Source organism: Microdochium trichocladiopsis (genome assembly GCF_020744255.1).
Source record: "Microdochium trichocladiopsis strain MPI-CAGE-CH-0230 chromosome Unknown B0I36scaffold_14, whole genome shotgun sequence".
In the NCBI taxonomy this organism is placed as follows: domain Eukaryota; kingdom Fungi; phylum Ascomycota; class Sordariomycetes; order Xylariales; family Microdochiaceae; genus Microdochium; species Microdochium trichocladiopsis.
Genome location: NW_025763557.1, coordinates 158,066 through 174,218, shown reverse-complemented (window position 1 = coordinate 174,218; position 16,153 = coordinate 158,066). Strand labels below are relative to the sequence as shown.

The 16,153-nt window shown below is 54.1% G+C and overlaps 5 protein-coding genes across 5 annotated transcripts; 3 read left to right on the top strand and 2 right to left on the bottom strand.

The window, feature by feature from the left end:
• Positions 1-817: 817 nt before the first annotated feature.
• Positions 818-2,164, bottom strand: B0I36DRAFT_436573 (uncharacterized protein; the record flags this gene model as incomplete). Its single annotated transcript, XM_046162832.1, has 3 exons — positions 818-1,332; positions 1,381-1,491; positions 1,861-2,164. 3 exons carry the CDS (start codon positions 2,162-2,164, stop codon positions 818-820), a joined length of 930 nt encoding a protein of 309 aa, XP_046004737.1.
• A 5,482-nt stretch (positions 2,165-7,646) lies between these two features.
• Positions 7,647-9,100, top strand: B0I36DRAFT_256153 (cytochrome P450; the record flags this gene model as incomplete). Its single annotated transcript, XM_046150918.1, has 3 exons — positions 7,647-7,784; positions 7,855-8,146; positions 8,220-9,100. 3 exons carry the CDS (start codon positions 7,647-7,649, stop codon positions 9,098-9,100), a joined length of 1,311 nt encoding a protein of 436 aa, XP_046004736.1.
• A 624-nt stretch (positions 9,101-9,724) lies between these two features.
• B0I36DRAFT_369630 (uncharacterized protein) lies at positions 9,725-10,280 on the bottom strand (the record flags this gene model as incomplete). The annotated part of the gene is made up of 2 exons (XM_046159810.1): positions 9,725-10,003; positions 10,158-10,280. 2 exons carry the CDS (start codon positions 10,278-10,280, stop codon positions 9,725-9,727), a joined length of 402 nt encoding a protein of 133 aa, XP_046004735.1.
• Positions 10,281-10,566: 286 nt separating this feature from the next.
• On the top strand, positions 10,567-12,013 carry B0I36DRAFT_51214 (major facilitator superfamily domain-containing protein). Its single transcript, XM_046162981.1, has 2 exons — positions 10,567-11,022; positions 11,086-12,013. Exons 1-2 carry the CDS (start codon positions 10,795-10,797, stop codon positions 11,890-11,892), a joined length of 1,035 nt encoding a protein of 344 aa, XP_046004734.1. The 5' UTR covers positions 10,567-10,794; the 3' UTR covers positions 11,893-12,013.
• Positions 12,014-13,393: 1,380 nt separating this feature from the next.
• B0I36DRAFT_378278 (FAD binding domain protein) lies at positions 13,394-15,296 on the top strand (the record flags this gene model as incomplete). Its single annotated transcript, XM_046160653.1, has 2 exons — positions 13,394-14,191; positions 14,286-15,296. 2 exons carry the CDS (start codon positions 13,394-13,396, stop codon positions 15,294-15,296), a joined length of 1,809 nt encoding a protein of 602 aa, XP_046004733.1.
• Between the last annotated feature and the right edge of the window lie 857 nt (positions 15,297-16,153).

The following is a 16,153-nucleotide window of genomic DNA, read 5'->3' as shown; positions in this document are numbered from 1 at the left end:
TCACTCTTTGCTGACCTGGACCGGCATGTTCTGTAGACACACTGAGAGTCGACAGGCTAAATTAATGCCCCACCTGGCAAGCCTCGAAGGAGCCAAGGAGCCTCGCCCTCGCCACCAGGCTTGTCAAACGCGTGCGCCACAGGTGTGCGTCCCCACCAGCCTCAGTGGAACCATCGGGGACCGGTGCCGGCACCGCCACAATGCGCTCATGTGGGCGGGTTCTGCCAGAGCCGTTCCAACCGGCTTTTCCCTCACGTGTACCACCACGCATTGCTGCCTGACCAGACGAAATTCTATCCCGACAGAACACCTCCGACAGCGACAAGTGCTACTGCAAACTTGCACCGAGTCTCCTCATCTATGCGCATATGGTCTCCGTGGCTTTTTCCATCAGGCCACGATCAGGCGCTACCATAGAGATCGCACGCTCTTGAGATGAGTGAAAACCAGGTATGAATGACCCCTCGCTCTTGCTATTTCATACTTACTCGCAACAGCTCACAACTTCGAGCGAGGACTTTGAGTGGATCGATCTCAAAGGCTTTCAGTCCACGCAGAAGGGCCGGCGCAAGATGTACTGGGAGGCTGCTAAGGCAGAGAAACAGGGGACTGCCCGTGTGAGCATTAATAGCACACAACACCAGGATGTGACGAGTGGAGGAAATAGGATTTTAGAGAAAGGAGAATGGGTGGTAGTATGTGATATTGACTTCAAATTAACGTGGAAAACAGACGATTAGGGGTACAGCAATGACCAAAGCTTTTTACCCTCCTCTTTTCCAAAAGACATCTCAAGGATGCAGTCTTTCCCACTTGATCATCTGTGAACCACCATCGGACCTATTTCATTTATATCGTCACCAATGAATGATGGACTGAAAACCTCTTGGAGACATTCAAGGTTCTCTGACAGTGTTTGGAGCACATCAGCATAGCTTGCCCCGACGGTTATGTAGAGGCAGAAGCCAGCCTTGAAACTGCCTAAGCCTGACGGCACATGGTACATGGCAGTTCTCGTCAAATCGGCATCCCCTTCTTGTTCTGGAAGAAGGCGACTTGATTCAGATTCTGGAAGGCGACTCAACTCAAGTTTGCGAAGTTGACTTGACTCAATGGCCAACTTCAGAAATGGACCCAATACCAAACTGATGCGGTGCCATTGAGTCAAGGTCATAAAGGGTTTAAAGCTTTCCTTTCTGTCCATTGTTTCGAACGGATTCGCCCGAGGATCGTCGATGACCTCAAAGAGCTTCATGAGCAGGCCGTGGTCCTGGTATTGAGAATAGGCAGTAAGCTCTTCCGATGCAAACCGCCGCAGATAGGACCCGAATGCTGGAAGCGGTCAGTGGATTGAATAAAGTGCCTTGTAAAAGGACGCACCTTGGAGATATGCTGGTGTTCGAGTATCAGTGATCACCTTCTCGCAGTGTTGCTCAAGCCATTTGGAGAATGTCTGCGTCCACCCAGTACTGGTTGGGTGCGATGTCACACCTGTGGAATGTCAGCGAGAGATGATCGCAGAGAGACATTAGTCACGAACCTGACAATGCGAGCCAAACTAGGTTGTGCACATGTCCATCATCGTTCGATGAGTCTCTATCCTTCGCTGCGCCTTCATCCCCTGGTGCGTCTTGAGAATCCCCATACATCAATCGCAGCTGCTTTTGTAGCATCTCGCAAGTTTGCAGCCAGAATGTGTGTCGCTTCTCCTTGTCGTGAGACGTGCCCGCCTCGGTATTGTCACCGGTGCTCGTCACAAAGCAGGGGTGGTTTCCCACGGCGTATTGAAACGCCATCTACAGTAGAAGCGTAAGCCGGCTGCCATGGTTGCCTACTACATGAGACTTCAATTGACATTACCTAACAACGCGTATGTCTGATCTTTTGGATGCCCAATGAAAGCGACATAGCGTAAAAGGTCGTCAACAAAGCCTTCCTTGTCGTAGTCCTGTATGAGCGTGTCGTCACATAGCTTATGGAGAGTTTGCAGTCGCGGCGTTGCGGAATACAGGGAGTAACGAACAACCGATCCCATTGACAAGTGCTTGTACAGCGAGTGACGACGTGCCCAGACCTTCATGACCATGTCTGTGGCGTGCGATCGTCTCTCCGGCTCCTGCTTGATACGGCGTTTCACCTTCAGCTGGGAATCCCCTATACCCATGATGGCGGACAACCCAAGCCTCTGATGATGCGACGTAGCGCAGCACTCAGGAAAGTGGGAAAGGCAGGAAAGTGCTAATAGCGAGAAAACTGCTAATAGCGAGAAAACTGCTAAAAGCGAGAAAGGCGCTAAAAGCGAGAAAACTGCTAAAAGCGAGAAAGGCGCTATTAGCGAGGAAGTGGGAGTTAGAAGGTCAAAGTCATCGAGGACGGACATTGGAAAACTGGGAAGACCGCCAAATAAAGGCTCCTAGTTGCAAGTTGAATGACCCACAATTCGCAAGGAGCGGTCCCGGGGGCTTGCTCGGATCAGTTGTGATCCCTACAATCCTCATGCATTAGTGCGTGAGCTGAACAGGGGCTCTCAGCTATCTGCCGCCAAGGCGCTCTGTGCCGTTCCCTTGCCATGAGCCCTGCCTTGCTGCGCACTGTGCCATCCGTGTTATGGATGGCGGCTCGTGAGAGCGTCAAGCATTCTTGACCCTGCATGGCAGTGACAGGGAACCGAGATGTTGGTGATAGTCGTCCGACGTCGTCAATGGATGGTTTGGGAGCGTATGACCACCTGCCTTCCGCAGGTGAAGAACTCCTCACTAAATATGAGTCTTCATATGTCTGGGTTCTGGAGGTCACTTCAACTACAAACATCACCATCATCAGTCGTGGTCGCTGCGTGACGCTTGATCTACTTCTCCCACTACCAGCTTGGTTTGTGGTATCCTCCTGCTCTGCGTTATTGCTTTCCGTTGCTGATACCTTGTACAGTTCTGTGCTTGGCTGGCCAGCGTACCTGCACATGCGAAGAACAGCATGCGTCTGTCGCGGCAAGACTCTGTGACTTCATCGCTTCTTCACTCGGACAAAAAATCTGGTTCTTCAGAGAGCGGCAAGAATGAACGTCCCTCATCACCTCGATTTCGACTCCCTGCGCTCAACGACTGGTTCCCATGCTACTGCTGTCAATAAGGAGGCCCGCAGTCAGAAGCAAGGCCCCGATAGTCAGCCGGACAGTGACGGGAACCAAGCCAGCGTCCGTCAGCGCCGCATGACGCCCAGAAGAGCTCGTCCTTGTAACTTCTGCAGCAGTCGCCACATTCGGTGCGACGGAGGAACGCCGTGCACCAGCTGCATCAAGTTCAAAAAGGAGTGCACCTACGTCCAGAAATCGAGCGTCCCTAGAACCAGGGGAAAGGGTTGTAGCTCCTGCCACAGTCACCATATTCGATGCGACGGAGGGTCGCCGTGTATCAACTGCAGCAGCACCCAAACGGAGTGCGTCTACGTCCGGAATCCGAGCGTCCCTATACGCAGAAGACCAAGGCCTTGTCTCTCCTGCCGCAGTCACGGAACCAGCTGTGACAGAGAGAAGCCGTGCAGCAGCTGCAGCAGCACCCAAACGAAGTGCATCTACATCCAGAGCTCGAGCGTCCGTAGAGGCAGAGACCCAACGGCTTGTAGCTCCTGCCCTAGTAGCAGAGCCCGGTGCGATGGAGGGACGCCGTGCAGTAGGTGCAGCAGCACCAAAATGGAGTGCAACTACAACATGTGCAGCTCCTGCTTTAGGCAGAGGCAAAAGTGCAACGGAACGAAGCCCTGCAATTTCTGTACAGAGAACCCTGATGAGTGCCACTATGAAGAGAAAACCAGCAGGGCTCCCAAACGCCTTCGATCCGAGGGTGTCAGCGCTGGCTCCTCTCGTAGCAGCAGCCCCAGTCGGCAGAGCGTTCACTGCCAAACACCAACACACGAGAGCTATACTGCTCCATCTGGGGCCGATCAACTACAGCTTGATGCTACACATGATCGTACGACTGCATTAAGGAAGCACTCTGCCACCACACAGTCAGAGGAAGCAATCGCACAGGACGTCCAAACAAGCTATCTGTGCCTGAAAACAAACTGCAGGGCCAAGCCGTTCCAGGAGTACGACACGCTGCTAAGTCACTACATGGAGTGCAAACAACGATACCACTACATACCGTGCAAGAAAGGTTAAGTCTGCCCCCCGTCTCGCGACCAGGGCACTTCGCGACCACCCCAATCCCCACCAAAATCGCTAAAATCGCTACCTTGTCACTCGGCTATAACTCAGCTAATAAATTAACTATAACTAAAGTCATTTGTATGTGTTAATTATAGGAGAGTTTTACATTTTAGAATTCTTTTAGTTAAGAATTAATAAAATAATCTATAAATAGGTTTAGTAGGATATTGTAGTATAGTCTTATAGAGCTATTAATCCTAACTCTAAAAATACTTAATGTAGATCTAACGTAATCCACGGGTGAGCGGGTCACACGGGGGAACGGGTCACTTTACTGCAATTTAATTGAGGTTCACTTCCTTCTCCTTTTTCTCCACCTCCAATCATGGGACGACAATCAATTGAAAGTGATTTGGTTCTAGCGTTAAATGCGCTCCAATCCGACCCAAAATTAAGCGTACGAAAGGCTGCGCAGATCTATAATGTATCTCGTACGACACTCCAGCAACGATACCACGGCCGAGCTGCGAAACACGACACCCGACCACCCTGCCAGAAATTAACCTCATACGAAGAGGAGAGTATCGTACGATACGTACTCGACCTAGATTCGCGTTCATTTCCACCGCGGTTAAGTGGTGTTCGAGAAATGGCGGATCGACTCCTCCGCGTACGCGACGCGCCACGCGTTGGAACGAACTGGGCCTCAACCTTCGTACGACGACGACCTGAGCTCCGTACGCGTTTTAATCGAAGAATCGATTACCAGAGGGTCCTTTGCGAGGATCCAGACGCGTATCGCGCGTGGTTTGAGCTCGTACGAAACATAATCGCGAAATACGGGATCCACGATGACGATATCTATAACTTCGACGAAACGGGCTTCGCGATGGGCAAGATCTCCGCCGAAACTGTCGTTACGACCTCCGATCGACGCGGGAGGCCAAGAGCCGTACAACAAGGCAATCAGGAATGGGTTACAGTAATCCAGGGTATCGCGTCGTACGGCTATTCAATCCCGCCATACATTATCTTCGCCGGGAAGGTCCACCTCGACTCCTGGACCGCGAATAGCCCTCTACCGGCCGACTGGGTAATCGCGCTTTCAGAAAACGGTTGGACGACGAACGAGAGAGGCCTAGAATGGGTAAAACACTTTGATTTCCATACAAAGAGTCGTACGAAGGGTACCCACCGCCTCCTTATCCTCGACGGCCACGAGAGCCACCATTCCGTCGATTTCGAGCTCTACTGCAAGGAACAGAATATTGTCACGCTCTGTATGCCTGCTCATTCGTCGCATAAGCTCCAGCCTCTCGATGTTGGGTGTTTTGGACCTCTGAAACGGGCGTACGGTAAAGAAATCGAAGGTCTAATGCGGGCGCACGTAACCCACGTTTCAAAGGAGGACTTCCTCCCAGCCTTTTATAAGGCGTACGACGCTGCAATGACCAAATCAAACATCCAGGCAGGCTTCAGAGCGACAGGCCTAGTACCGTACGACCCGAATTATGTGATTTCGCAGCTAGATATGAAGTTTCATACGCCGACACCACCAGGTTCCTCTGCTGGACTACCACCCCCATGGGTTTCAAAGACGCCGAACAACCTAATTGAGACCGAATCGCAGACGAAGTATATTGAAAATCGCATCGTACGACACCAGAATAGCTCACCGTCGTCCATTGTTGAGAGCCTACGGCAGCTGAGAAAAGGAGTTATAATGATGGTACACGAGCAGGACCTTATGCGCCAAGAGCTCGCCGAACTTCGAGATGCAAATGACCGCCTCAGCCGCCGTCGTCGTACGAAAAGAAAGCAGCTACAGAAAGGAGGGTCCCTCACGATTGATCAGGCAAAGGATTTGAAGGCTCAAATCGATGCGACGCAGCAGTTAATAGCGGAAACGAGTCAGAATAGTGGTCGTACGAGGAGGCCCGAAACGCGCGCGCGACGATGTGGCGTCTGCGGCGAGCCCGGTCATAATGCTCGTACGTGTCAGAAAGTTGTATCTGCCTCTGAAGAAGAGGATTCTGAATAGTTTGAATTGATTTAAGGCGTTGTGGTTAAATTGTCTTATATATTGTCGTACGAGTTACTGGAAGGTGACCCGTTCACCCGTGTGACCCGCTTACCCGTGGATTACGTTATAGTTAATTTATTAGCTGAGTTATAGCCGAGTGACAAGGTAGCGATTTTAGCGATTTTGGTGGGGATTGGGGTGGTCGCGAAGTGCCCTGGTCGCGAGACGGGGGGGAGACTTAGCCCATTCATCAATTTAATCTCGCTGATTGTTCTTATCGTATGGGAATTGATTGTAGTCTCCGGTGAAATTCGCGGAAGGTCCGCCTGGTAGTGACATTCGCATCAAGGGTTGGCATTGCCCGGCCGTTGATGAACCTCGAGTCCGTGCTATATATTCAGCATACGCCTCGATGAGGCGAGAAAATGCTGTCAAGCCGCCTGGGATAGGAACCGCATCCACTCTCCGGAAGTGGTGCTTGGACTCCTTCCATTCTCATTGACTACTCGTCGATTGTTGTATGGCTGCACGAATATGATAATCATCGCCGTGTTGGCACAACGAAGTCTGATAGCTACTTTAAATAGTAGGTCTAATCCGACTCAGTATTATTGCAAATCCCAATACCGCGAATCGCAGGAGGTTCTGATGTCCTCTTTTGGAAAGAAAATTGACTTAGCTACGTAATATAGCGTGCCACCCTGCTCGTTAGCAACGATAGGTCGCGGTACCTGGATGAAAATGGACGTAGCTTCAAGCCTCGACATTATTCAGATTGTCATGTGATGAAGCTACGGTAGACTTCGCCTGTGCTTTCGGATTCATGTCTTGGAAGAGCCAGAGCTTTGTGAAACTGATGCAAATCAATCATATGTTGCACAGGACAGGAATGATTGAGACGATGGCGGATGTGCAACGTTAAAAGACCCTGCTCGCAGAATATGGACCGATAAACATAGAGTGCTCCTGAGAGTGGTCTAGCCACAAAGGAGACCATGTAACTAATGAATGAACGGTGCATTGAATGCTCTGTTATACGCTCTGAACGAGCCCCAATCTGCGCAGACTGCGCTGGGCAGCTATCTAGAACTCCCTTTGAATGTTCCACGCCGCAAGAGGTCTTTCCTCACTGACGCCTCGCCACTATCCTTTTCCTGTCCACAGCCGTGCGGCAACCTAGGACGTCTCAAGTCCTGCATGATAGGCTATATCTACAGCATACTTCCAGCTCGGCCGCTCGGCGGCGTCGGCGGCCGGGACCACGGGTATCTCCACTACAAGGGCCCGGGTGGAGCCGGCAGTTGGACTATCCGGATACTATGAGTTGTTATTCTGCACGCGATGTGGTCTCGATCTTAATGCCATAAGACACAGTTGGCTGCATAATCCTCCCCTCTGAAAATGAGGGCAGCCTTTAACACGGAACCTCAGCACGATAGAGTCCTCTTCGTCGCCTTCCGTACGTGCCAGTGAACCATGACACTGCTCATAGTAGGCGCGGCATCAGTCCCGCTGCTTTGGGCAACCTCGCAGCCGTGGGCCTTGTTCCGGAACTACCAGATCGCCCGAGTGCTTGGCCTGCCCATGGTTATCGTTCCGTACGATCCTGATGGTGTAGGTAGACATCGCAGCACCCTCAAATCTCACGGAGCACTTTGCAAGACCTAATCTGGCTGCCCTCTAGTTCCTCTTTGGCGTGCTCTCGGAACCGTTGAAACACCTCCTGCGCAGGATCTTGCCCCAATCTGCCCGTCAGGCCTTCGACATGACCTTATGGGGGTGGGAGTGGCACGACAAGAGTGCTGCCCACGAAGGTCTGGGTCTGTCCTTTGTGGTGGTTACACCAGGCCTCACACGTCTCATAACGGCAGATCCGGCGATGGCGAGCGCGATCCTCACACGGCGACGCGACTTTGTCCACCCTGAGGTGACGACAAAGATCATGGGAGTCCTTGGTCATAACATCGTCGCTGTAAGTGCCCAGCAATTGCCAGCGATGGACGTTGCCGATGGTTGACACTGAGAACCCCTACGCAGTCAAGTGACGAGTCTTGGTCTCGACAGCGTCGCGTCGTCGCGTCGTCGCCCCTGCATTGAATGAACGCATTAGCAGCGGCGTATGGACCGAAAGCATCGCGCAAGCTAGCGGTCTAGCCGACGCCCTGCTTTCATCTGCGCCCACCATCACCTCCACACCTCCTTCCCTCGACAACACGACCTCGACCGACACTGTCCCAGGCCTTCGAGCCATCGCCATCAATGTCCTCAAGCGCATCGCGTACGGGAAGCCCATGCCATACATCCTCCCACGAGAAAGCGATTCGACGCCCCTACCGAACGCGGACATGACCTACGTCGATGCCATCTCTTTGTGCACTGAAATGCTCCTCCTCGCGGCTTTCGTGCCTTCGGCGATCCTTCCTCTGCCTATCATGCCCCGATCCGTGCGCAGACTGGGAGTCGCTCTCGCCCGGCTGCCGAGGCTGACTGACGACATGCTCGAGCAGGAGCGCCACACGAACAGCTCGAATCTCGCACAGGAGGAAAACGACGATGGCGGCAGTACCACGGCGCCACACACCATCATGACAACACTCGTGCGACTCTCCGACGAGCCCAAAGAACGGGACCTACATGCAGCGAAGACCACGGGCGACGATCAGGTGGCCAGTAAAGCGCAGTATCTCACCGAGGACGAGATCGGGGGCAACCTGTTCATCTTCACTCCCGCTGGCTTCGACACCACAGCCAACACTCTGGGATACGCCGTGACTCTCTTTGCCGCGTATCCAAAGTGGCAGGCGTGGATCCAGGCGGGCGCGGCGTGTTTCACGGCAACGGCGCCTTGGCTGGTGGTGGCAGCGGGCCAAGCACCTCCTCTTCTCAGACAGCCTCGAAGTCTGCCACCTCATCGTCATCCAAGTCTGTGACGTCTTCCAGCACCCCCATCTCTAGCACTGTCTCCTCGTCCTCCACTACTTTGACAAGCACGACCAAGACATCATCTGCGCCAGCCCCGATCCAGACTGCAGGACCGTATGAACGCTGTGGAGGCTCTGGTTGGACTGGGCCGACAGCCTGCGCCAACGGATACAACTGCAAGTTGTGGAACGAGTTCTATGCTCAGTGTGTTCCGAACTAGGTTGTGACAGGTGAGCTGGAATCTGGCTGCTGTTGACCGAAGAGTTGGCTTTCAATGGCCAGAGATTCGGGAGAGGCTATGGATTTTTTTATTTTGTTTTGAAGCGGAAAGAAAGAGTCAACGCTTGCCAATGACCTGGTTCTGGACTAATGTAGGCTGGAGCTTTTATTAAAAGGAGGCCACGGAGGGCATTCCTTCTATCATTCTGAACCTGTTCGGCAATACTACACGCAGCCCGGTATATACATTTTTCTACACGCTGCGCATGAGAAATTTGAGCACCTCGTACTACTTGCACTGTTCAAGTTCATGCATGTTTTCCACTCACCCGTCTCGCGTGCTACTCCGGCTTCTCATGCTTCGTGACTCCTCACCGGAGCGGCCAACCTCCGAGAAGTGCACCCCTCTATGTTTAATAGAGATAACGAAACTGTGGAATCTCCTTGTCGGTCTTGTCCATCAGGTTAAGCGAGCCGTGGGCCGCCCCGTTAGCCTCGATCTCATGCATACCATCAGCGCGATCGCGCCGCCTGTTCTGCCAGGGAAGATAGAAGCGAAGGGCAACGCAGGCGGCAAAGCCGAGGCCAAAGCAGAGCATCATAGCGAGGAAGCCGGACAGATAGCTGGGAGCCTCAGACTCGAAGAAAAGCTGGGGGCCAATGATATTCCCCGCGCAGTAGCCAATGAAGATCTGTCAACAAACAAGAGCAAAATATTAGCTTTTTCCTCGTGTATTTTGGTTGTCCTTTGACAGCGACAAGGTATCGATAAAGTACAAGAAACGCTCTGTCCTCTGGAATCGTATCCTCAGCAGAAAAGCGGGACAGGATGTGAGCTAGACGTACCATTGCGTTTGAAGTCGTCTTTTTGGTGAACCCACCGATGTTGCTGGTAGGTCCTTGGATGGCCGACGCTGGTCCCATAAAAGGTTGAAAGCGTGCCGGGTTTCTCGCGATAGTGCTCTGCATTCTGTAGCTTCCTCTAGCCTTTGCATAACTTCAGAGTAAGACTGCATATAGATGTGGTCGGCAATAAATCCTATTAATGTCAGTAATATGGTTAGTAGTTCTTCTTTGGTGCGAACTTACTTAAAGCAAAGGATGACGATGATTGTGCGTCATAAGCCAACGCACAAGCTATGACTTTGGACTTAGATTCTTCTTTTTTCTCTAGCTGAAAGACAAGAAGCATTAAGCAGCGGAGAAGAGTACTAGGTACAGGCCTTCGATGCCTTAAAGTGCTGGTCGCCTGCAGCAGTCTAACGGCGACCATGTTTGCCCCGGGCGTCGACGACTTGGTGAAGGACTTCAAGGTTACAGACGAAACCGTGGCCAGCCTGGCAGTCTCCATCTACGTCCTTGGGTTTGCCATCGGCCCGCTTCTCTTCGCACCGTTGTCCGAGCGTTACGGCCGGCTGCCCGTGTATGCAAGCTCAGGGGCATCTTCATCGCCTTCCTGATCGGGAGTACATTTGCAACCGACATGGGCATGTTTATCGCGTTCCGTTTCCTGAGCGGCGCCGGCAGCTCAGCGTGCTTGGCACTCTCCGGGGGCATGTTGGCCGACGTGATCCCGAGAGAGGATCGCGCAAAATGGATGAGTCTGTTCGTGTTGGGGCCCCTTCTGGGGCCTGTCATCGGCCCAATCGCCGGAGGGTTTGCAGCTGAGAATCTTGGCTGGCGCTGGGCATTTAGAATCATCCTGATCTTGGTGGGTTATGATACTCTGCAGGCATTTGGCGTCGTGGAAACTAGCCACCTTTGAGCGGAGTAGTGTGCAGCTGTTGGAGCCCTGTGCGTCGATTTCCTTCGAGAGACATACGCACCGGTTATACTACGTCGCCGAGCAGCCCGTCGAAGGAAGGAACAGGGACAGCCGGCCAAGGTGGAATCACTCCCGATGAAGGAGGTGGCCGCTCGAATGGCCAGCACGATCACGCGGCCCCTGCGGTTATTGGTTTTCTCTCCCATCGTGCTCTTTCTGTCGCTCTCTGCTGCGTTCGCCTTCGAACTCTTGCTCCTCCTATTCACTGGCTTTGCGATCGTCTTTAAGGGCCAATACGGCTGGTCGACAGGCATATCAGGACTGGCGTATGTCGAGCTTGGCAATTGGCATTGGCATGCTCGCCTCCGTGGTCATCCAGGCTCGATTCAGGGGCGTCATAATGGAAGCACAGAAGAAGAAAAACGGCAGAAGCAGACCAGAAGACCGACTTCTGATTACAGCGTACGCCGCGCCAATTCTGCCAGCCGGTATGTTTTGGTACGGTTGGTGCGTGAACAAGCTTTGGAAATCCCGCTCACGCCTCTGCCCTCCAGCCAAAGTGGATGGGACGACGGACTCCACTTCGCGATGGAGCTCCGAGACTGGACCGTGAAGCACGCAGAATTGGTGGCCAAACCCAACGCAGCCAGTGATCAGTATGTGAGGGTCTACGTCGATGGTGCTACGTCGAAGCTCCCGCGGGCCGTTACCGTGTTGGCGCGAAAGATGCTGGGTTCCGAGTGGGACGAAGCTATGCGAAATAGTCTCAAGTATGTATCCGCGAGCGATTCCGTTGCTGCTATTTGCTACTCTTAATCTTGCGCGTCACGCCCTAGCAATGCATACAGTCTCGAATCGCCAGGTTTCCTCCTTTCAAGCGTTATGCTCGTCTGGAGAGAACCACGGAAGAGCTTCTGCGGTACTTGTGCTTCCTCGGCCGTCCTTCCTCGCCGTCAAGGCGTTGGCAGATAAGCCCAACTCGAAATCAGGCCTTTACAACTTTAGTCAGTTCAGCTTGCAGCCATGTTATGTAGAGCCACTATGGGACAAGTGGGGGCCTACAGGCCTCCTCTTCCAAGCTTTTGGTGGCCGCATCCCCGGCTCTGGCGGCGACAGGTATCATCCCCAAGGCTACAATTTGCAAACAATCGGGCCACAGCCTCAAGAGGGTAGGGGCATCGACGAGATGTCCGCAACAGTCGAATTCCTCCGATCGCGAGGAACTTCAGAATGCCCCTTTTCTTCGGGGGGGGGGGGGGGGGTTGGTGAAACGCACAGAATAGAGGATGCGCACCCGGACTGTCTTTCAGATATGTCGGGCGTAAAGAATTTCGCTTGTCAGACTCCGTGACGTTAAAACCCATGGTTCAAGACTTGGCTTGGGTACTTCCACATCCATCACGAGACAGGCATATGAGCTCAGCCCCAGGACGATGAAGGGGGAAATTCCTCGTCATCAGACAGAACTCGTTGGGCCTAGCTCAACTGAAATAGCACTAACTGTGCGTAACAATGGCAATAGTCAAATTACATTCTAGGATTGCTATCTTCCTTCATCCACTTTAAAATCGAATATAAGGGTTGGCGGATGGGTTTGTGGTGCCAATCCCGTTCTGAGATCTCCAAACCTTGCATCATGTGTCACAGACGACAGTGAGAACCTTAGATGAAGTGAGGTTCAAATTGGCCGTGACAAAGTCGAGGGTGACAAATTTTCGGGGGACCAGCTGCCGGGTGTAATTCAAAGATGGAGAAGTGGAGGTACAGAACTTCAATATCGTCTGACTCTTGCAGATCTCCGGCCAAGCATGCTGGCTATGGCAGCCCCGCAGCAATACTACGGTTGAAAGCCGTAAAAGATCGTGTCTCGCTCCAATGAGCCGTATTCTCGCACTGTGGCTGCACGCACCACCCGAAATACGAACGCACCAATCCCAGCCCTCCCTGCTCACAATGACCTAACGAGCCACGCACCTTACCACGTGTACGACAAATAGCCTACGACGCCGTAGGTAGCTAGCACACGCCTATACAGAACATGAGAGTAAAGTTGCGTCACTACTATCACGGCTGCGCCACAAACCATGGCGCAAGATGCGAGGGGTACCCGAACCGAATGATATTCAGCTTGGAACGTGATGAAGCTTTCTCTACCAATCCGAACATCGCGCAGGTCATCATAGAAATGGAGAATGATATAAGACTGCCCTGAACAGCAGACTTCCGGGGGAACAAAAAAATTAGCACAAGCCCACTCATTGGGACATCATTCCGTCGTTCTTCTAGACTACTACACAGCAAGTTTTAACAGTTAATTATGGTGGGCGGAGCTATTCTGCTTGCGCTCTCAACCGCAGCAGTGCTGGGCGCTGTGGCTGCAGGTGGTGGTCCTGGCTGCCGTTGCCGACCACGCGAACCCTGCTGGCCATCCGCGCAGGCCTGGCAAGGACTGAACCGCTCAGTAGATGGCGCCTTGGTGGGATTGAAGCCGTTCAGCTTTCCTTGCCATGACCCGAACTTCGACGCCGCCGCCTGCGATTCGGTTCGGCTGCAGTCTAACGGCTCTATCTGGCGTGCCTCGAACCCCGGCGGCGTGCAATGGGAAAATTGGGACGCCCTCCCGGCCGAGAACCAGACCTGCTACGTCCACTCTGCCCGCGGCATCCCCTGCCGTCAAGGCCGCGTCCCCGTGTACGCGGTGCTGGCGCGACGTGCGGATCACGTACAAGAGGCAGTCCGGTTCGCGGCTAAGAACAATATCAAGCTCGTCATCAAGAACTCGGGTCACGACTTCCTGGGCCGCTCCGCAGGCCGGGACTCGCTGCAGATCTCCACCTACCGGCTCAAGAACATCGCCTTCACCGACAACTTTGTCACCAAAGGCCCGCACGGCCGCGAAGTGTCGCACGGCGCTGCTGTCCACGTGGGTGGCGGCGTTGGGCTGAGAGAGCTCTACAATGCGGTGGGGGAGAGAAATCTGGTGGTCGTAGCCGGACTGTCTCACACCGTCGCCGCCGCTGGGGGCTACGTACAGGGAGGGGGCCACTCGCCGCTGGGTGCTTGGAAAGGCATGGGCTCGGACAATGCTTTGGAGTTTGAAGTCGTCAGTGCCGAGGTAACGTGAAGCCTCTAACCCGCCCTATTCGTGGTACTATGCTTTCTCTCCGGACCTTCCATGGGCTGACATTATCTCTCGCTCCTCAACACAGGGCAAGCTAGTCATCGCCAACGATCAACAGAACTCTGATCTCTTCTGGGCGCTGCGCGGCGGCGGCGGCGGTACCTTTGGCGTCGTCACCCGCGTGACGCTGCGCACATGGCCCGATGTGCCCATTCAGCGGACCGTTTACGGCATCGAGGTGCCACGACAGTACGAGTCGGTCTTCTGGGCCGCGCTGGCGGACTTCCACCATCACCTGGTTGTGCTCAACGACGCGGGCGGGGCCGGCTACTACGACATCAAGCCCTCGCCGCTCAATGCGACCGCTCCGCTGGCTCTCTCGGGCATCCTGCAGTTCGCGAACCGCACCGATACGGCGGCCATCCAGGCGCTCTGCAAGCCTCTCCAGGCGGCCTGGAACGCCACGCTTGCCGGCGCACCGGGGGCCTGGAGCTACTTCGTAGCGGACAAGCTCCACAACTCGACCCATGACATGTTCAACGAGTACCTCCCTAAGGACCGCGACACCCTAGGCGGGACCGTCATCCTGACCTCGCGCCTGGTGTCGCGCGAGCTGTTGTCGACGCAGGAAGGGGCCGTACGGCTGTCCGACACGCTCTCGCGGCTCAAGCGTTCCCCCAGCAGGGTCATCACTGGCCACGTCGTTGCGGGCGGGCCCCCCGCCGGGGCGATCCGCCAGCAGGGCAGCGGCGGCGAGGACGCGACCGGCCTGACCCCGGCGTGGAGGCGCACGCTGACCCACTTAACCGCGGGCCAGGGGTGGGACCCGGCCGTGGCCACCTGGGAGGAGCAGCGGGCCATCATGGACAGCGTGACTAACGGCGACGGCGCCCTGCTGCGGGCCCTCGAGCCCGACATGGGCGCCTACCTGAACGAGGCCGACGTCAACGAGCCCAACTTCCAGCAGGCCTTCTGGGGCTCCCACTACCCGCGCCTGCTGCGCGTCAAGCAGCGCTGGGACCCCCGGGGGCTCTTCATCGTCAAGTCCGGCGTGGGCAGCGAGGGCTGGGACGCCGATGGCCTGTGCCGGCTTAAGTAAGTAGTGGGCAAAACCTTCAATTCATTCTTGCTTCTATATATAGAGAGAGCTGCAATACGCTGTACGTGCTCCACATAGCCGTCCTAGAGTAGAGTACATGGCGGTCAAGCCTTATACACTATAGGGTCCTCACAATAGGCCCTCTGATAATCAATTCGTCGCTTGTAGCGTGTCTTCAGTTGTGGCTGCCGCGCGATGAACTTGGTGACCCAGTTGCGCCCTACAAGAGCGCCTATTCTGACGGGGTAATTCCCATATTCTGACGGGTCCTAGCTGTATTAGGTTAATGCGCCAAGCACTGAAAGTACTGGTACTTCACATACAAATTAAGTACGATTTTCATCGCTGCGAATTGGCAAGCGACGCTGCGCTGCCCATGGCGATAGTTATGGCCACAATTACAACAGTGAGGCTTTTGCGTATATAGAATTGACGTTATTTGACCAAACCTTTGGCGGTTAGCTATTTATTCATACCTTGCTGGCGCTGACGAAGCTGGTATCAGCCGCCTCACTCTATGGCCATTTATCTCATCGTGTGAAGGATCTCGGCGTACGCTGTTACTCTGCCTTGACCCTGTAGCCACCGTGATACTCTCTAATATCGCAGGCCTGGCGGCGTTGTCATCTGAAGCTGCTATTGTAAGGCGATTTCGCTGCCGCCGGGCAATAATCCGTGGATCCGGCTCGTTCCTTTGCCTAATCTCCTCGTCGGAGAGTGGCCCATCGCGTTGAAGCCACCAATGGGCATCAATATGGTGAAGCTCGAGATCGCTGCCGCCTTGAAGCAACGAGAAGATCATATGCTGGCAAGGCAGACCAAACTGCGCCCCAAGGGCATTTGAACAAATCGATAGC